Raw genomic sequence first — 22,017 nt, 5'->3', positions numbered from 1 at the left:
GCATTAATAAAGACACCTACACTGTCTTGCTAAACTTGATCATAGAAGAAAGATATACAAAATTCTTGTTTCATATGCTCTAAGATGATATACAATCTTCCAGGGCCACTCTCTGGTTTTCTAGCATATCTACTCCTTACAGTACTACTTATCTTAGTTGCTCTTCTTGAAAGAAAGAGATTGGGTGGGGCAAGAAAGGAGAATAAAAGAACAGAGGGCTCTCTCCAGAAAAAAGCACAATTGTATAAGGAATCCCCATACTCTGGCGCCCCAAAAGTTTGACTATCACCAGCAAGACCCCAAGACCTTGCCTTTACTGCCTACCTGCTTGTATTCACAGACCTTTGTCCCACATTTTCCTTAGGCTCTTCTTTCCAGCTTCTCTCTTAACTCAGGCAAATGGAAAGTGAAACTGTGCCTCAAGCAATAGTGACTGCCCTGAAAAGACCTCCAGCCACCCCAACCATCCAGACCAGTTTTAAATTAGCCCCTGACTCCCATCTACACAGATGGACCATGGCATGACCTCTAGAATGACAGATGACTACCTTTATTATAATGCTAAAATCTCCACCCAAGGTGGGGACTCAGCCTCATTTACGTAACATGCAATGTATGTATAGGCATGGTTCCTTACAGCACATTTGTGACCTTATGCCTGTCTCTACATACAATAACAAGGCTTCCCTATCTAAATATTCATCCTCACCCTAAATAAAAAGAACCCATCCACCCTTGTTTGGGCACTCATGGCTTTGAAAGCTACTCCCCGTAACCTCCTTATTTGCTGCAAATAAAGTTTACTTTGTGCAACAACTCAACCTAGTGCAGTTTCTGACTCACCAAGGAGCCAACGCAGGTTGGTTTGGTTACGTGACCACCTTCCTTCCACTGCCTCTCCTGTTTCTAGGCTCTTCTCTCATGTCTTGCAGTCTGCTGTCCCTATCCTCCTTCAGTGCCTGCTCTAACACCCTGGAAACATACCTGGCTCTGACCCAGGAGAATCATTAGTTAAGCCGTTTAAGGAATTGACTGCTTTTTTTCTTTTTTACCACTTAAAGAAGAAATCAACTTGTAAGAAACCATAAGAGACCCCTAAATAGCCAAAACAGTCCTGAGAAAGAACAAACCTGAAAGTATCTTGTGTCCTGATTTCAAATTATAATATAAGTCTATAGTAGTCAAAACAATATGGTATTGACATAAAAGCAGGCATGTGGAATAATGGAACAGACTAGAGAGCTCAGAAATAAACCCACACAAATATGTCAATTAATTTGTGACAAAGGAACCGAGAATATACAATGGGAAAAGGAAAGTCTTTTCAATAAATGGTGTTGGGAAAACTGAACAATCGTATGCAAAAGAATGAGGCTGGACCACTATCTTACACCATACACAAAAATTTACTCAAAATGGATTAAGGACTTAAACATAAGGCCTGAAACCAAAAAACTCCTAGAAGAAAACATAGGAAGTATGGAAGTAGCTCCTTTACATAGGTCTTGCCAATCACTTTTTGAATTTGACACAAAAAGCAAAGGCAACACAAGCAAAAATAAACAAGTGGGTCTGTGTAAAACTAAAAGCTTCTGCACAGCAAAGAAAACCATCAACAAAATGCAAAGGCGAACTACCAAATTGGAAAAAATATATGCAAATCATATATTTGATAAGGGGTTAATCTCCAAAGTATATGAAGAACATATACAACTCAATAGCAACTCCCCCCCAAACAATCCAATTTAAAAAATGGGCAGAGGATCTAAAGAGGCATTTTTTCAAAGAAGACATACAGATGATCAACAAGTACATGAAAAGGTGCTCAATACCACCAGTCACCAGGGAAATGCAAATCAAAATCACAATGAGACATCACCTCACACTTGTTAGAATGGATACTATCACAAAGACAAGAAGTAACAAGTGTTGGTGAGGATGTGGCAAAAAGGGAACTCCTGTACTTTTGTTGGTAGGAGTGCACTATGTAAAACACTGTGGAAGTTCCTCAAAAAATTAAAAAACGTATGATTCAGGAATTTCATTTTTTGGTATTTATCTGAAGACAATGAAAACACTATCTCAAAAAGATATATTCACTTCCCTATTGATTGCAGCATTATTTACGGTAACCAAGATGCAGAAGCAAACTATGTATCCATTAATGGATGAATGGATAAAGAAAATGTGGAATATGTATACAATGGAATATTACTCAAGCATAAAAAGGGAATCTTGATATTTTCAACAACATGGATGGACCTTGAGGGTATTCTGCTCTGTGAAATAAGTCAGATAAAGACAAATATTGTATGACCTGTAAAGCTAACCAAACCAACCAACCAACCAACCAACCCACCAAAGTCATGGATGTAGAGAACTAATTGGTTATTACCAGAGACAGGGGGTGGATGAAATAGATGAAGAGGGTCAAAAGGCTCAAATTTCCAGTTATAAAATTAGTAAGTCTTGGGGATATAATGTACAGCATGGTGACTATAATTACTAATAGTGTATTATATATTTGAAAGCTGCTGAGTAGATTTTAAAAGTTTTCATAAGAAAAATATTATAAATATGTATGGTTATGGATGTTAACTAGGCTTATTTTGATGATTATTTCACAATATATGCAAATATTGAATCATTATGTAGTATGCTTGAAATGAATATAATACTATATGTCAGTTATATCTCAATAAAAAATAAATAAGAAATTACAATCAAGTATATAAATCAGGGGGGAAAAACCCCAAACACTAATCAGGAGCTTGCGTTGAAACCTACAATAAGAGGGACCTTGCAGATTAATCAGTGGGGCTATTTATAGTTAGTGAGACCAATAGGAGTAGGTGACTTTTTCAAGGCCCAAAAGAAGGGACTTGGAACTAGCTTCCTGACTCTCAGGCATATTGTAGGTGCTGCTCAATGGCAATCCCATACCTGTTTGTTGAATGAATAATTCAATCAGTAAGAAGGGGAAAGTCAGACAAAGGCTCTTAGCAACAGTCCCGTTAAGTGCAAACTTCCCCACACTTTAATTTGATTACGTAAATGAAAGATTTAAGCTGAGAAAGGTGTTTTTATGGTTGTTAATTAAACTCTGGCCATCAAATAGAGATTTCAACAACTTGATCCCACACACATGAATCCTCAGTCCAACAGTAAATTAATGCATTTCACTACACCTTCTAGTTGTCCTTCATCAAGCCTCTAATTGACATCAAAACAGTGGGAACCAGGGTAGAAACCCAAGGGAAGATCGCCTAGTGTTAAGAGTGGGCTTTAGCACAGCTGCATCCTTAGCTCTGTGACCTTGGGCCAGTTTTTCAGTATGTGGGAGCTTATTGCTACCTCCTGGGGCTGCTGTAAGGATTAAATGAGATCACACATGCAAAACACCTAGTACAGTGTTTGGTATACAGTTACCTGTCAACAGTTGTTGTCCAGTTCCAGTATCATCATTGTCATTATAATAATACCAATTGTTGAAATGGAAATGTTCCCAGCACTTTTCAGTAGTTTTCAGAAAAAGGACCTATTAAAGCCAGGAGCCATTATTTATTGCTTGATGGCTTAAACATACAGGTTAACGGTAGAAAGATCTGCATTCAAATCGGAGCCCTGCCACTTACTGGTTTTGCATCTTGGGGCATGCTACTTAACCTCACTGTGTCTCCCTTAATGGGGATTGAAAAAATAGTTTTCCCTGTAAGGTTATTGAGAAGATTAAAGGAAGTAATACATGCGTACAAAGCATTTAGCACAGTAGGCTGCACTAAATGTAACCTGTGTTAGTAGGTAGTCAGCCCAATTCTCAAGAGCCTCCTTAGTTAGGGAGGATACCCCAGGTTTGGCTTCTGGGAAGGACAGAGAAACTCATTCCACTTGACAAAGGCCTGCAACAGAGGCTACCCAAAGGCCTTGTGTGTGCTCCCTGTGTTTCCTCTTTCAGAGGCCCATTTCCTTTGCTCTCTCATCATTTCCTCTCATTCTTGCCAGTTCAAAGCCTTTTACGGTGACTCGGGGTTTGGACTTTATGGGTTCAGTTTCCAGGCATTTCCTGTTACCTTTCCTCTCTATCAGTTTCCTTCTTTGTGGACAGTCTGTTTTCTTGTGCTCTCCAGAGCACAATGAAGCAGCTTAATATATTCTCATGTCCACAGAGGGGCAGCAGAGTGTGGTAGAAACAGTTTTGGCCTTAGTATCAGGACAGCTGTGTTTTAATTTTCTGAAATTTGCTTGGGCATGTCACTTCCCCACCCTGAGATTTGGTTTCCCTGTTATAATAGAGAGAGCATTGAACTAGACTGATGAGCAACGGAGGCCCCAGATACCTACCTAGATCCCTGATGTTACCTACCTTTGTGGTGAGGTCTTTGACTAAATTTCATATTTATCTACTGTATTCTTAAAAAACGAGAAGGGTACAGGTGACTGGGTGGCTCAGTTGGTTAAATGTCTGCCTTTAGCTCAGGTCATGATCGCAGGGTCCTGGGATTGAACCCAAGGTCATCGGATTCCGCTCTCAGTTGGGAGTCTACTTTTCCCACTTCCTCTGCCCCTCCCTGTCCCACTCATACGCAGTCTATCTCTATTTCTCTCTCCTTCTCAAGTAAACAAATAAAGATTTAAAAAAAATTTAAAAAAGCCCAGAAAGATAAACCTTAAGTATAAGGCACCCATCCTAGAGGAGAGGAGCCTTTTAGTATCACTCACCCATGGGAGTGAGGGCCAGGGATTGACCCAGGGGATTGGGAAAAGCAACTCATTTGTTGGGCACCAACAGCTAGAATGTCCTGGGAAGACTGTCTTTCTGGAAAACTCATGGCTAAGGTGTTGCTTAAGATTTTTTTTAGTTGTCCTCCTGGCTCACACAAAGAGGCGTTCCCATCCAGAGAAGCTGGGCTAGCTAAGCTGGAACAGGCAGGAGGGAAACAGTGAGTCAGGGAGCAACGTAATTCAACAGCATATCCCTGGTGCCTGGCACATGCTTGGCGCTCTCTAAATGTTGTACTGAGTGGAATGAAGCCATCTTACTGTGTGACCATAGCCAAGTCATTTCAGATCCTTATATTTTTGTGGATTTTATTGAAATATATTTGACCTATAAAATTGTATAATTTAAGGTATACAACATGTTAAAATGATACAGTTCTATATTGTAACATGATTGCCATTATAATAATTATTAGCACCTTTATCATATTACATCATTATTTCTTTGTAGTGTTTGGAATAATTAAGTTCTAGTCTCTTAGCAAGTTTGATGATTATAATACAATATTACTGTCTATATTCACTGTACTTTGCGTTAGGCCCCTAGGGCTTATTGACTACCTGTTGCACGTTTGTACCTTTAAACAACATCTGTCCTATCTCCCTATCCACCTCCATCTCCTGGTAACCACCATTTGCTCTTTGTTTTGGACCACTTTGGCTCTTTCAGATTTCTCATACACACTTCACTTCTTTAAACCTAGCTCCCAGCGATTACAGTGAGGATGATTTTATCTACCCTTAGGGATTGTTTTGGCCATGAAATGACAAAGTGCATGTGAATGTGATTTATGAAAACAATGCCCTACAGGTGTAAGGAGTAGAAGTTGAGAAAGCGTATCTACTGATTCCTCCTATCATTTTAATGACTAAACTTCAGTGCCAGTTTTCTCACTGACCATCTTCTATTAAAAATAGTCAAGAACTTCAAGTAATGAGACTCTATACATCCCATGGGATGCTAAGCTATTTTCATTTTGATAGAAAAAAAAAATGACGGTGCTTATAAACATTTCTGACTTTCCTGAAAATAGCCTGCATGAGAAAAAGGGTGTTTACTCCTGGAATAGTCAATCCCTAAGGTGACTTCCAGCCTGGTGACTCCAGAGGACCTAGAAAAGACCGCAAAGGGCAGGTTCTCTGTTTTACTTGGCCTTATTTCCCCCCTTGCAGAGGGTCTAGCAGGCTCTCTGACTGAAATAGTAGTGAGCTGGTTGTCTGTCCATCAGACCACCACCAGATGGCGGTAAAGTCAGGTGAATTCATTCTGTTCCTCTGCTGCTTTCTGTCCCGCCTCTGATCTCAGGTTAAAGAATCTGATTCTTGCTTCACCTCCTTACTTCTGTATCCTCCACTCAAATTTCCTTCTATAAACCTCAATAAAAGTCTTCTTTATTCCGCTCACTTTTAGTGAGTGTCTTTCCTTGGCTACTCTGGATGAAACAGTATCCTAAACCTTTGTTTAAAAACAGAAACCCATTTTAAATAGGGGTGTTAGTACTGTGGTGCCCATTTCACCGTAGTGTTGTGAGGATGGAATGAAGTGACATACTTAAAACTTCGCACAGGGCCTGAACTGAATAAATGTCATAAGAACTGTCATTATTATTATTATTGCTGTTCTTTTAGGTTAGACTGACCCATGTTATTTAATAAGTGAAATAGATTTCAAAGGCAAGAACCAGGAGGAAAACCAGGGACAGTTCTTGCACATCCTCAGGGCAGTTCTCTGGCAAAGTTAGAATCACATATTAGGGGTTAACCTATATGTCCATCTGTTGTGTTGCATGACTTTTTTTTTTTTTTTTAGATTTTATCCATTTAGTTGACAGATAGAGACCGCAAGTAGGCAGTGAGGCAGGCAGAGAGAGAGGAGGAAGCAGGCTCCCTGCTGAGCAGAGAGCCAGATGTGGGGCTCAATCCCAGAACCCTGGGATCATGACCTGAGCCGAAGGCAGAGGCTTTAACCCACTGAGCCACCCAGGTGCCCCCTGCATGACTTTTTTAAACCATCTTTACCGAGTCTCATCCAGGTGAGTTGCGAGAAATTGCCTACAAATGTATCTTTCAAGAGAAAGCCCATAGCATTGCATCAAGCTGACTGTAGGTTCTTTTTTTTTTTTTAATTAACATTGTTAAAATGTCTATGCTGCCCAGAGCAATCTATACTTTCAATGCTATCCCAATCAAAATACCAATGGCATTTTCAAAGTGCTGGAACAAACAATCCTAAAATTTGTATGGAACCAGAAAAGACCGTGAATCACCAAGGAAATGTTGAAAAAGAAAAACAAAGCTGGGGCATCAGGTTGCCTGATTTCAAGCTATATTACAAAGCTGTGATCACCAAGACAGCGTGTTACTGGCACAGAAACAGACACATAGACCAATGAAACAGAATAGAGAGCCCAAATATGGACCCCTCAACTCTATGGTCAAATAATCTTTGACAAGGTAGGAAAAAATATCCAGAGGAAAAAAGACAGTCTCTTTAATAAATGGTGCTGGGAAGATTGGGCAGCTATATACAGAAGAATGAAACTCGACCATTCTCTTACACCATACACAAAGATAAACTCTAAATGGATGAAAGACCTCAATGTGAGACTGGAATCCAATCAAAATCCCAGAGGAGAACATAGGCAGTGACCTTTTTGACATCGGCCACAGCAGTGTTGAATACAGTATCTTCTTTCAAAACATGTCTCCAAAGGCAAAGGAGAAGATATTTGCAAATGACACTACAGACAAAGGGCTGATATCCAAGATCTATAAAGAACTCCTCAAACTCAACACATGCAAAACAGTTAATGACGTCAAAAAATGGGCAGAAGACTTGACCAGACACTTCTCCAAAGAAAACATACAAATGGCTAACAGACACACGAAAAAATGTTCAACATCATTAGCCATCAGGGAAATTCGAATCAAAACCTCCTTGAGATACCACCTTACACCAGTTATAATAGCAAAAATTGACAAGGCAAGAAACAACAAATGTTGGAGAGGCTGTGGAGAAAGGGGAACCCTCTTACACTGTTGGTGGGAATGCAAGTTGGTACAGCCACCTTGGAAAACAGTGTGGAGGTTCCTCAAAAAGTTAAAAATAGAGCTACCCTATGACCCAGCAATTGCATTACTGTGTATTTACCCCAAAGACACATATGTAGTGAAAAGAAGGGCCATATGCACCCCGAGGTCCATAACAGCAATGTCCACAATAGCCAAACTATGGAAAGAGATGAGATGCCCTTCAACAGACAGATGAATAAGAAGATGTTGTCCATATATACGATGGAATAGTATTCAGTGATCAGAAAATATGAATACCCAACATTGGCATCAACATGGGTGAAGCTGGAGGAGATTAGGTTAAGTGAAACAAGTCAAGCAGAGAAAGTCAATTATCGTAAGGTTTCACTTACTTGTGGAGCATAAAGAATAACATGGAGGTCACTAGGAAAAGGAAAGGAAAAGTGAATTGGGGAAAATTGGAAGGGGAGATGAACCATGAAAGATTGTGGACTCTGAGAAAAAAATTGAGGGTTTTGGAAGGGAGAGGGGAGGGGGGATGGGTGAGCCTGGTGATGGGTATTAAGGAGGGCATGTACTGCATGGAGCACTGGGCATGGTGCATAAACAATGAATTTGGAACACTGAAAAAGTAAAATTAAATTAAAAAATAGATTTCAAAAAAATTATCCTGACTGATACAATTGAAATATTTAAAATTTACATTGATAATGCTAAGTGAAATAAGTCAAGCAGAGAAAGACAATTATCATATGGTTTCACTTATTTGTGGAACATAAGGAATAGCATGGAGGACATTAGGAGAAGGAAGGGAAAAATGAAGGGGGGTGGGGAATCAAATGGGGAGACAAACCATGAGAGACTATGGACTCCGGGAATCAAACTGAGGGTTTTAGAGGAGGGGGTGGGGGGTGGGTGAGCCCAGTGATGGGTATTAAGGAGGGCACATATTGCATGGATCACTGGGATCACTGGGTATTACATGCAAACAATGAATCATGGAACACTACATCAAAAACTAATGGGATTGGGAGGGAGACAAACCATAAAAGACTAAATCTCAAAAAACAGACTGAGGGTTGCAGGGGGGAGGGGGGACGGGAGAGGGTGGTGGGGATATGGACATTGGGGAGGGTATGTGCTATGATGAGTGCTGTGAAATGTGTAAACCTGGCGATTCACAGACCTGTACCCCTGGGGATAAAAATACATTATATGTTTATTAAAATAAATTAAAAAAATGGAAAAAAACTAATGATGTACTGTAGGGTGACTAACATAACATAATAAAAAATTATTTTAAAAACTATAAAAAAATAAAGATTTATTTATTTATTCATTTATTTGAGAGAGAGAGCATAGAAGGCAGGGGCAGAGGGATGAGAATCCTAAGCAGATTCCACACTGAGTGCAGAGTCCTATGTGGGCTGGATCTCAGGACCACAACCTGAGCTGAAACCAACAGCTGGTCACTTAACCAACTGAGCCACCCAGGGCCCCTCTCCTTGTAGGTTCTTAATTCAAGTTTGACTTTTCGTCTAAAGGCTGGATGAGTTTGAGCTAATGATATGGTCTCATTCAGGTGATTCCCCATCAGACTGTGCATTGCAATCATCTGGGCCCTCTCCCCAGAGATCACAGTTCTATAGATCTCTAGCAGGGACTAGAAATCTGTATGCTAAAGCTTTCTCCAGACATTTGTGGAAACTAGTGGATTAGCTGAAAAGTGTTTAGCTAATGGGCCCAGAGTACTGATCATTTTAGGTGCTGTGCTGAGTACTTTATATGTATCATATCATTTGACCTTCACCACTGCTCTGTAGTGTCACTTCCATTGTACCCATGGGAGAGTTGAAACTCAGAAATGTTAAATGACTTCCCCACAGGTTCAGTTTGTAAATGACAGGTCATGGTTGCAAATAGCATTCTCTGTCATCCTCACCTAGGACCTTGTTTGTGCACCACATGATTTCTTGAGCACATATGGGCCTGAGCTGGATTCTACTCTCTGGCTAAGTGGCAAACTTGATCAAATACTTATCTGTCTGCTCCATGGCTTTCTCTCTAATGACATTCCTGCGTCTACCTGGGACTTGATGAATGAATAAGACAAATACAAGAGGATTAAATGAAATAATGAATAGGAAAAGTGCCTCGTGAATTGTAAAGTGTTATACACATGTTGGGTGGTATTATTTGTGGTATTGGTTGTTACCCAGAGATACTGGGCCCAAGGAGAGCCTTTAGGGTCTATATCTATTGGCCAATGGAGCACGGATAGAAATAGCTGATGTTCAAACTTAACCTTGCAGGTATGGGGCTAAGTCAATGACTGGAATGAGGGAGCACTTGCTTCTGAGTCCTGAGCTTTGTCAGCTTTCCAGTTCTGGTATTCTAGCATTCATAAGTATTTGAAGATTCTGTCGAAAGTACTTAACAGTAGAGCAGTGATGTGGCTTGCTGCAGGTGGTGAGGATGTGTGCACCATTGCTCCTTCCTATTTCTGGACTCCGTCTTTGCAGTAGAGGCTGCAGTGGCTACTGTTCAGTTTTGCTGGAGGGCATCACTCTAGAAGATCAAGTCTTGATCCTGTCAGACACACCCCTAGAGGATGAGGCTATCCTGGGTCAGTGTAGAGTGGAGGCTCTGATCGTCCCAGAAGTAGCCAGCCTCACGCTTGGAGGTAAAGTCCATGGTTCCTACCCACTTTTGGCAAGAAGAAGGGCCTCAATGCCAACTCTTAAATCCATTGTAATCCTGGCTTTCCCCAATAAAGCCACTTAGTCCCATCAGAAAAAAAAGTATATAACAATCAATCAGTAAGCATATGATGGACAATTACTGTATATGAGATACTAAGTGAGACACTACGTAATTTTAAAAGAATTCAAGAACATAGTCTTTAAGAAGCTTTGAGGAGACATTTTATATATGTGTATATATATATATATGTACATATATATATATTCTATATGTCTATCAAATACAACCATAATAATATCAATCCCAAATCATAATGATATCAGTCATCAGGAGGAATAAATGATGCAATACTGCTAAGGCACATGAGAACTCTAGAACCTATCTTCTTTCTCTTAGCCTCAATTTTCATCTATATTATAGAAAACAACCCGTGACTCTCTCTATATTCTTGAAGATACTGCACACCATTCTCTTGGTATGTCTTACATTCTGTGGCTAAAATGATATTTCAAAAATGCAAATCTGATGTCATTCCCATTCTTTAACAATAGTTCCCCATTGCCTGCAGGAAAAAAAATTCCTTAAGCATAGCCTGCAGGGACCTTGGCCATCACTTCCATTAGCACTCAAGTTCCTCCTCCTGCCCAGCCACACTGAAATACCATGTTCTTTCAAACCTTTACAACCTTGCATGCGTTCTTCCCATAGTTAGGAATACCCTTCTCCCCTTCCTCAGCTAGGTAACTCCCTACTTTTTCTTGAAAACTCCCTGCCCTCTTTCAATTGCACTTGATGCCCCACATCTATATCGTCGTATTGCTCTATGTCATAGCACCTGTCACACTAATAGTCTGTTTACTTGTTCCATTTCAGTCTCTGGCTCCCTTTCACCCAGTCTAGCTTGTTGATCTTACCTATGCAAAAACAACATATTTAAAAAGCTTACCACAGTGCCTTTATTAGCTGAAAAAGTTCAAGTGGATGCAATCAGAAATCTATCGAGCAGATGCTAGAGGAGAGGGGCCAATTTCTTAGAGGCCAAGTATCTTACAGAGCTCATGCTGAGTCAAGCAGGTCCAGTACTTGTTTTTTTGACTAGTCCTTTGGGGAGAGTACCCGTCTTAGTCTATTTGGACAGCTGTGAAAGATGCCAAAGACAGGATGGCTTACAAACAACAGAACTATTTTTCTCACAGTTCTGGAGGCTAAGAAGTCCAAGATCAGGGCGGCAGCAGATTAAGTGTCTGGTGAATTTTTTCTTCCTGATTCATATGTGTCAGGCTTCTCACTGTGTCCTCACATGGCAGAAGGGGGTAAGGGAGCTCATTGGGGTCCCTTTTATAAGGGCACTACCCCCATTTACTAAGGCTTCACCCTCATGACCCAATCACCTCCTAAAGGCTCCACCTCCAAATACCAATATATTGCATGTTAGGAGTTAACATGAGTTATGGGGGCCATGAACATTCAGTCTATAGCAATTCCCAAAGCTCTTCTGAAATGTTTCTTCAAGTCTAGTCTGATGGGCTATATAAAGAACAACACAGAGTGAAATGAAGGTTTATTCAGGGGTAGGTGGGGGCCAATCTTGAGAAAGACACAGAAGCATAATCTAAGTTGACCTGAGACTTAATTACTGCCCTTTATTCCCCACTGAAGAAAAAGATGATCAGAGTAGTTAAACTCAGGATAGCTATGCAGGAAATAACATAAATAGGAAAGACTGGTTGGCAACATACAAGGATGGGTCAGAAGCAAATGCTTACTTGTATCAGGAAAGATTTCAATGGAAGGACTCAATTTTTTTTGGCAAAAGTGTATGAGAAAAAATATTCAACCCTGTCAGGGCATCTCTGTCACCATGAGGATTTGATTCTTTACTGAGTGCTACCTTGACTTTCTAGGAAGTGACTAGAAATAGCGGCTACTAACAAAAAACACGTTTACCTGAATTACTGACATTTCCAAAGGATTTTTTGTTTTGCCTTTTTCTCTGGCAAGGGAGCCTAACAGGCTTCTGGAATCTTTAATAGGTTCTGGGCCTCCAATCTGGGCTGCTGTTGAAATTCATGCCCAGCCTGGAGAGTGAGAAGAAAGCTATCCTCATGGCTTTGGCTATCTTTTTGCCGGGGGCTATAGTGGGGTAGGGGATGGATAGGGTGTTTTGCAATTGCCCTTGAATTCATTGGCTTTGCTTTATTTTTTACAATTATTCATCTGTGCTGGACCTAGCAGAGAAAGTTCTCTCCTCATTTAGCTTGGCTGCATTGAAAATATTTTTATGCTGCTACCTATGGAGACCCTATAGTTAGCAGTATCTCTCTGAACAGATGGGACCACCAGCTTCTTCCAAACCCTTGCTGCCTGCTTAACACAAAATGCAGGTCCCCATGGCAAAAATATGTTGAATAAGCTAATAGCAACCCTATCCTCCCCCCCACCATACACACCAAACAGCAGTTTGGGAGGTGGGTTGCAGTCCTGCCTTCATAAGCTCAGATGGTGCTACAGTGATGGGAAGAGCAGCTGATTTTCCTGAGCTGGGTCTACTCTGGAAAAACCCCACCTTTATTAGGAAGAGGTCTGTTGAAGACCTCAGCCTCTCCACTCAGTCCTTATTTAACAGGTTGTCTGGTGTTCTAATCTTATACTAATGTTTTCTAAACAAACTCCACCTGCCTTTCTTTTCTTCTTCTTCTACCTACCCCCGCTGACTCTCTTTTAGACTCTTTCTTTTCTTTGATCTCTCTCTAGATCTTCCCCTTTCCTTCCATAGAATTCTAAAGGAACTTAGGTACTCTCTGTAGCTGAGGTGATTGCTCTGCAGGGCCAGTGCAGGCAGCCTGGTCTGATATGATGAAGGCTGGGAAGGTCCCCCCAGGTGGCTCCTAGACAGACATCTCTGCATATCTATTCTGTCTACTCTGGAAGGTGAGTTTGAGGGCAATATGCTGGTTCCCATTGGAGGTCCTCCTCCATCCTTGAGGTCACTTTCCCCTTTATTATGTCTATAAGGCTAGAGCAGTATCTCTCAAGTTCCCTGGATATTGGAGTATATTAGATGATAAAACTTATGACATTATTGTTCCCTTGCATTGTAACTTCTATACATTAACACAAATATATGTTGACATGTATCCACCATTATACTATCATGCAGAGTATTTTCACTGCTCTACCAACCTCCATGCCCTGCCTATTCATCCCTTCCCAAACCTACCAACTCATGGCAACCATTGATTCTTTTATCCTCTCCATAGTTTTTTCCTTTTTCAGATGTCATATAGTCAGAATCCTATAATATGCAGCCTTTTCAGATTGGCTTTTCACTTAGTAATATATATTTAAGTTTTCTCCATGTTTTTCATGGCTTGATAGCTCACTTCTTTTTAGTGTTTAATAATATTCCATTGTCTGGTTGTACCATGGTTAATTTATCCATACACCTATTGAAGGATATCTTGGTTGATTCCAAGTTTTGGCAATTATGAATAAAGTTGTTATAAACATCTCTGTGTAGGTTTTTGTGTGGACCTAAGTTTTCAACTCCTTTGAGTAAATACTAAAGAGCATGATTGCTGGATCATATGGTATATGTATCTTTAGTCTTATAAGAAATTGTCAAACTGTCTTCTAAAGTGGGTTTACTCTCTTTATGCCTTTTCCCTCTTTCTCCAAGCAGGAATCCTTTCTTTGGATTAGTTCTCTAACATTGTTGGCTTCTAAGCTGGCATTCTGAGCATGCCCTCTGCAAAGAGAGCATCTCTATTAGACTCTTCCCTACTCTGATTCCCAATCCTGATGCCCACACCAGTACTAGACCCCACCAAAAACATCAGCCTGTGGCTTACGCCTTCCAGTAGTTCATAATGATCCATTTACAGTTGGCCAGACACCATATCCCTAAGGACATAGGACTGGTGCTCTATGGAGGGGGTCAGTTTAAGTAGCAGCCAGTGACAATTTGTTCTCTAAACAGCAGAGATGTAATAATATAACTTAATGCTGAATCAAAGAAAATAGAGTCAAGCTCCAAACCATTTTGATTTGCAACTTGGAATAAAAGCAACATGTCTTGATTTAAATGTCAGGCCCACTGCTGAGTGATGATTTAATAACTTTTATGAGGGATCCTGTCACAGCAAATTCAGCACTGGAATAGAATGACTCACAGATAGAGTGTTAGAAATTATACAGAAAAGCACAAAAAGGAATAGGCTTCTCTTAGGGCTCCTCTAAAAATTTTTGCATAAAGCTAATTCGTAGTTAGGACCTCTTTTCTCCCCTTATTCTACTGCCCAGTCTTTCTCTTCACAGATACCTATGCATGTGTGTAGAGACAATCCCCAGCTGTGATGTTAGCTCACTGCATTATTTTCTGAGGACAGGAGAACAATTCTAGCATGGAGGCTCAGAATTGGTGCAGTCAGTCTGAAAGGTGAGGCAGAATCGAGCCTGGTTATTTCTGAAAGGGACCTCAAGAACACATCTGGTCCTTATTGCTGTCTTTAGACAGATACTTAACTACTTTCTCCCATTTTAGAGGTGAGATAGCTGGAATCCCGGGGGGTTAAGAGATTTCTTCAAAGACTCCTACCTCCTGATTCTCAGGGAATCAGTACTTTCTCCTGAATACCTTGTGAGATCTCTCTCCTTGACCTTCCCCAGCATCCCTGGGCTAGCATACTAGAATGCTCAAAGTTGACCCTGTCTCAGTTCTAGTCAGCTTCCCAAGTCAATAGGAAACCATGCACAGCTGTTCTTTAAGAAAAAGATTCTTTTCTGTTGGCCTAATTGTTCAGTTATCAAGATTCATTTTGGAGGTAATTTGAAGTGTAAATATCTGGTGTTTGCCTAGATGAAGGTTTCCTAACCTCAAAAATACTGACATTTTTAGCCAGATAATTTTTTTGCTCTCTAGCATTATGTATTGTTGGATTATGTATTGTTGGATGTGTACCAGCATCCTTGTCCTCCAGTTAACTGGTCTCTTCCTACAGTATACAACTGTTTCCAATCCCTTTTATACAAAGATTTTAAGTTAATCTTCCCAAACTATACCTCTCAGTCTTTCCTAATGGGAAGCAAGCCACTCCACTCCCAACCCCATGGGTACTTGACAATATCTGTCGATATTTTCAGTTTCCACAACTCAGGAGGGAGGGATAAGGTGCAGACATCTAGTAGGTAGAGGCCAGGGTGCTACAATGCACAAGACAAACCTCCCCCTCCATCTCACCTCACTCCCATACAACAAAGATTTTTTTTGGCCCAAAATGTCTTTAGTGCCAAGGCTGAGGAACCTTGTTCTATCATTTCATCCTCTGGTCAGAAAACTCCCATTGTTCCCCATTGCTTGTGGGAAAGATGCCAGATTTGACGAGTCCTCCTGGTCTATATTCAGCTTATTATTTGCCAACTACAGCTCCTTTTCTGAAGCAACTCTGAATGGGGTACTGTTTCTGAAATGTGTTGTCAACTTTCTCACTTACATAACTTTGGTCACACCAACCACTCCGACTGCCTTGAATGCCCACTTCCCACTGCTAAAGTCAAGTTGAAATGCTATCTTCTCTATAAAACACTATGTAAGCCTGAATTCTCTCAGATACAAATAATTCTTTTCCTAGATGTTCCTGTAGTATTTCCATGCTCTTAAGGCATTTATCATGTTCATAGTAGAATGGAAATTTTGAGTCGGAAGGGGCTTTTAAAAATCTGTCCAGCAATGGGGCACCTGGGTGTCTCAGTCAGTTAAATATCTGCCTTTGGCTCAGGTCACAATCTCAGGGCCCTGGGATCGAGCCCCACGTTGGGCTCCCTGCTCAGTGTGGAGTTTGCTTCTCCCTCTCCCTCTGCATTCTCTCTCTCTCTTTTTTCTTGTTCTCTCTCAAGTACATAAATAAATCTTTAAAAAAATCTGTCCAGAAAAATTCCCTTCACTTAAAGAAAAGGAAACTGAGACCCAGAGAGCTGAAATGATCAGTTGAAGGCATACTTTCCCATAAGTCTTGGACCATAGTAACTTGTATCCTTGGCTCCACTCTACTGGCATGGTTGAAGTAGATGACCATGGACTTTCAGTCTTGGCACTCACATCTGAATTCTGACACTTGTAAGTCGACAGAGTGACTTTTCTTTCTGAGATTCTGTTTTCTCAGCTGTTAATGAAAATACTCATGGCTGTTGTGGGAATCGAATGAGATGGTGTATTCAAAATGTCTGGCACATGGTAGGTACTTAATAAAATATTTGTTAGATGAATAGAATAATCAACAGTGCTTTAGGGAGTAGGACTTAGGGAATGGTGATGATCCATGGAACTTCACTAAAAGGTGACTGGAGGTAAAGTGTGGTATCTCATTATCACTGCTCCCTATTTTGTACCCTTCCATGGGAAACACAAATTCCTCTGTAGGCCATCAGACCAGTGTCCACGCTTTCTGTGGAGTATGTGAATACTGACAGTCCCTCTCAACTAAAGACATAGTTCTGGAAAATTTTGCTTTGTTCTACCCTTTTGCAATGCTACTGATATAACCTCTCTATTCCCTCAAGCAAATAACAGGTAGGGTTGTAGGGAAGGGTTGGATAGAAGATATGTTTCCTCCATTTCTTCTTGGCTACCTGTGTGGCAGCAGCCTGGAGCTTAGGTGCTGTTCAGTGGCCTAATAGGAGTCTCTGTGAGAATAAACTGATTGCATTTGGTGTGGCTATGGAAGCATTTTGGTGCTGGCTCCTAACTCTGTGATACCTAGTTCTGACATCACTTCAATAAGGTTTATTGAAGCCCTTCTAGCCAGCTCTTCACTCTGGAGCTACCCACTCTGTCAGCTTTCTTCCTGCCTGGGGCTTTGGAGTAATGGCATGCTATACATTTATTCCTTTCATTTACAGAAACAAGTCTTTCTCTGGTCCTAGGTTGCATGTATCTAATAAAAATATCCCTGCTATTCTAATAGGGGGATGACTTGACAAGTAACTGAAGAAACAGAGTGAGACTTCTGATGCCTTGTCTAGATTAGACTGGGAGCATGCCAGAGAGGAGGAAATTGCCTGAAAGTGGGTCCACTCCAGGAGGAAATTGCCTGAAAGTGGGTCCACTCCAGGGCTGGCTCCTTCTATTCTACCATGTGAGCACAGGAGATTTTGGTTAGGAGGGCTACGGGAGAAGCTCAGGTGAATCTGTTACTAATTAACTTAGGAACCCCCTCTTTAGGGCTTATAGGTCAAGGGTCCTCTAAGAGGAAAAATTGGCTTTTGGGAGGGTGAGGAAACCAGTATAGAGGACAGAGTACCACTTTGAGAGTAAAGAGATTTGGTCTGGATCCCTGCCTCTACCTCTCTGCTTCTGAGAGAGCTCCTAGGGCTATGAACTAAGCCTCACATTCATATCTGTGAACTGGGTACAATACAATCTTCAAGCTTCTTCCTGAGGATGGTGGAAGTTGAAGGTTTGCCCACATGTAGAGTTTTCACCTTGTGAAACTGAAAGCATTATATAAAATCTCCTTTTTTTAGTGAATAAGTATGTGTGTATGTCTAAAAGGACGTGTGACAAGGTAGACAGAGGATACAAATTTATTGGCTGATTACCTCAGTATGGTATTCTTCAGTTTATTTTTTTCCAGAGGCCCACCATTATTGTTCATGTCAAGGCCACTTTGTGGATAGTTGAATTATTTTCTCTAAGAAGGGTTCACTTTCAAATTCACTCTATCTAAGGATTGCATTGTTTCCACATCTACTATAGTTTGGCTTTCAGTATAATTTTGGGTGGGACCATGGGATTTCAAGAGTTATATGACTGCCTCCATCTATTGGTAAAATACTGTCTCTGCTGAAGAACTAAACTTTGACATTGTCATGGAAGGGGATAAGGGATTCAAGTACAGAAGGAAGTATACACAGTACTAACAAGAGCCTTTGATGAAGGAATCTGACTTAGGAGGTCAGGAATTAATGATTGGGCTGAGCTTTGAAGAATGACTGAATATTGACTAGGCAAAGAGAGTGGTGGGAAGTATTTGTGTACATGTACATATGCAGTAAGCAATTTAGGCAAGAGAGTAGGCATAGGTCTTATGATGGGAAGAATTGTAGCACATTCCAGAAACAAATAGAATAATACTACAGCTGGTTTCATAACTTTAATAAAAAATTTAAGCCATAGATTTGTATGTTGAGGATTAAAAATGCAAGTGTATCCATATTTGGCGTATTGTTAGGCTAAAACATGCACAGTAAGCACCCACTGCTGATAGAGCATGGGAGATATTATCAAGAAAAAAACAAATACATCTGCACTGTCGAGCCAACAGTCTGAAAGTGGGTAAAGGGAGATGAAAAATATGTCATATGCAAAGTTTCCTCCCAACATTTTATCCAATAGGTACACCCATGTAAGGGATATACATAAGCTCCTAGAGGGCTGCTTGGTTGAGGTGACTTGATCCCACTGGGATTAATCTGGAAAAGTTTCCTGGAAGTCCTGGATAGTGTTCTGAGGAAGATATGAATTGGTGAATAAGAGGGAAGAAGCTGTTTCTGGCAGGAGAGACAGTATGGATAATACTTTGGTGGTGGTAGGAACACTATTTCTGAGGTGAGAAATTTGGAATAAATTAGGCTGGCCTGAATGGAAGAGCAAAGAGCTTACCTTGAGGCCATGCTATATTCTTTATATGACATGCCAAATAGTCAATTAAAAGAAGGAAAATTGAAGTTCACTGAGCACCATGTGAACAAAAGCAATTGGTTATTAAAAAGTAAGTTATCAGGGCACCTGGGAGGCTCAGTGGGTTAAGCCTCTGCCTTCAGCTCAGGTCATGATCCCAGGGTCCAGGGATCGAGCCCCACATCAGTCTCTCTGCTCAGCAGGGAGCCTGCTTCCCCGCTCTCTCTCTGCCTGTCTCTCTGCATACTTGTGAAACCTCTCTCTCTCTCTCTGTCAAATAAATAAATAAAATCTTTTAAAAAAAGTAAGTTATCAAGATCAGTCTTGACATTTCCAACTAACTAACAATGGTCAGGACTAGCTTTTTGTAGGACTGTGAGGTAGGTGAAGGTCACTGTCTACCTCTTTTCTCGGGGCCCTTCTACAATTTTCTATCACTGCATCTTCTCCAGTTTCTGGCGTCTTATTTGCTTAGGCACTTTATTTTAACAATTAGTTGTTGCTCTATTCCCTTATAAATTAATAGCTCTCCTTTCTTTGGGCATTGACATTTTCTGAGGGAAAATTCTCTGAGAAAACATAAATACTTCAAAGGACAGAATCTACCTCTAATAGAAAGGCAGGTGGTGGAGTGGATGTTTTTGAGCCGGTGACCTTCCCTATTACCCTTTAAATTGAAACTACTGTTTTATAAGCTTGACCTTGATTCTAATATATTTCTTCCTTGGATACTGAAAGGGCAGGTTAAGATAGAGGCATGTAACAAGGGGCAATGGATTTTTATTTATTTTTGTGCCTGTCAAATCTCCTGATGGTGCAGAATACAATTCTTTGGAAATAGTCTGTGCACGGCAGTACATCGATGTTGTGAAAAAGGTAAAGCTTTAGAGTCAAGATTAGCCAGAGTTTATATTCTGACTCTATTGCTGTCTAGCTCTCTGATTTTCATAATTAACTTAATCTGTGCCTCAGTTACCTCATCTTATATAAAACAGGGATAATAAGAGTGCATATCTCATATAGTTACTGCAATGGTCAATGAGATGTATGTCTAAGGAGTTTAGCATAGTTCTTGACACTTGATCAAATTGTTCTTGTCATCAGTTTCATTATGGCACCATCACTGCTACCACCCACACCACCCCCAGATTCCTACTGTAACAGAATAAAATTCTATAACTTCTTGGTAAAGCAAATACCAACCATCAGCAAAAGAGGAAAGGGGGAAACAGGAGGCCCAGTTGCACTCACTGTTTCATATTCTCACATTAACTCTAATACCCCAAGGAGAATGTATGAGAAGACAACCCAACCCTCATGTCTCTGTCCCTATTTCTACAGGTACCTGTCGGCTTGGCTGGGCCTATTACTGTGCTGGAGGTGGAGCAGCTGCAGCCATGTTGATCTGCACCTGGCTCTCTTGTTTTGCTGGAAGAAACCCCAAGCCTGTCATGTTGGCAGAAAGCATCATGAAGAACACCAATTCTTATGCCATGGAGCTTGACCATTGCCTCAAATCTTGAGGTTTGGCAGAAGATTGGAGAGGGTGGGAAAGAGAAAGGAAGATGGCCTTGAGAAGAGGCACTAAGACTGGGCCACTTGCTAACCACCTGCTAGTAGTGTAGCCTCATGTTTGCATGCTTTTTAAATCATCAGTCATTCATTTTCACTTTCCCTTAAGCCAGTGGGTCAGTGCTTATTTACAAAATTCATCAAGAACAATGATTCTCTCAAATGTTTACCTAACTGGTGAGTACCCACTAGCCCTCAAGTCCCAAAGTGTTCCTTTGTGCAAAATAAGGAGAAAACCTCACCTGGAAGGTAACTTCATGATCAAGCAGATCTCCAGAGTTCTACAGATCCTGTCTATCACTTAAAGGTTGTGTAAGAACACATGTGCAGGGAAGGACCAGGAGATGAACAGGGCTGGTTCCTATCACTCCATGCATATGGCCCTCCCCCTGGTCTTTACTGCCATCTCCAAACATCTATGGAGTGCCACTGCTCAAATTTTTGTGACTTTCTCTGGACTGTACCTTGACTCTTCCTACTCTCTCCTGCTTCTCTTCCTTTCCAGTTGTGGGGAAGCTTGTGGGGAGGAGTACACCCATTGGGGAAAATACTAATCAAGGATGACTGCATATAGTCTAAGACCCCTTCCTTATTATGCTTTAGAATATTCATAAGAGTTCATATTGTGTTCTGGCTAGGTGACTGGCCTCAACTTAGTGGCAAGTATTGCCTAGTCCTTTATAGATACGGAGATGATGTTCATCCAATGTTCTGAGCAAAGACTAGCATTTGTTGTACATTCAATAAACATGAATTCACAATGATGATGACAAGGATGTTTCTGCTGGCTCCTTATTAAAATTTCTATTAGAGTTCATTTTTATTGACAAAGAAATTCACAGTGGTCTTTTGCTCCAATAGTCATTCTTAGCATAATACAAGTTTCTCTGCCTGTTTCAAAGACTGGTCATCAAATTCTTTCCCCTCCATCTGGGGTGAATTAGACATGAAAGAACACAGCTTTGGTGTCATCTAGGGCGGATGTATTTTTAGGGCTGGCCTCCGTCCCATCTGTGCTCAAGTCTGATGGATGGTGTAGATGAACCTGGTGTCTCCCAGGAACAAAATTTGTCTCCCTCACTCCAATTAATTCAGGCCAGCTCTATTGTTCCATAACTACAGCTTTAGGGGTTAGGGAGAGCTGGGGTTCAAAAGGCCAACTCATTTCTTTCTATCCTTAATCACTCCAGAGTGGTTTGGGTACAACTCCACCTGGAAGGGAAGAAATGGCAAAAACTGGCCTCATTAGTTAC

The 22,017-nt window shown here is 40.8% G+C and overlaps 1 protein-coding gene across 1 annotated transcript in view; it reads left to right on the top strand.

The window, feature by feature from the left end:
* The window catches only part of LHFPL1 (LHFPL tetraspan subfamily member 1), a gene marked incomplete at its 3' end in the record, with an annotated part of 36,402 nt that extends 15,687 nt beyond the window's left edge, over window positions 1–20,715 (top strand). Inside the window, exon 3 of the mRNA XM_080795567.1 lies at window positions 20,534–20,715. Coding sequence (XP_080651693.1) covers window positions 20,534–20,715 — 182 coding nt within the window. The remainder of the gene's footprint in view (window positions 1–20,533) is intronic.
* Window positions 20,716–22,017: the final 1,302 nt, after the last annotated feature.

This window comes from Martes martes (assembly GCF_963455335.1).
Source record: "Martes martes genome assembly, chromosome: X".
Classification (NCBI taxonomy): Eukaryota; Metazoa; Chordata; class Mammalia; order Carnivora; family Mustelidae; genus Martes; species Martes martes.
This window is presented reverse-complemented; position numbering and strand designations above follow the sequence as displayed.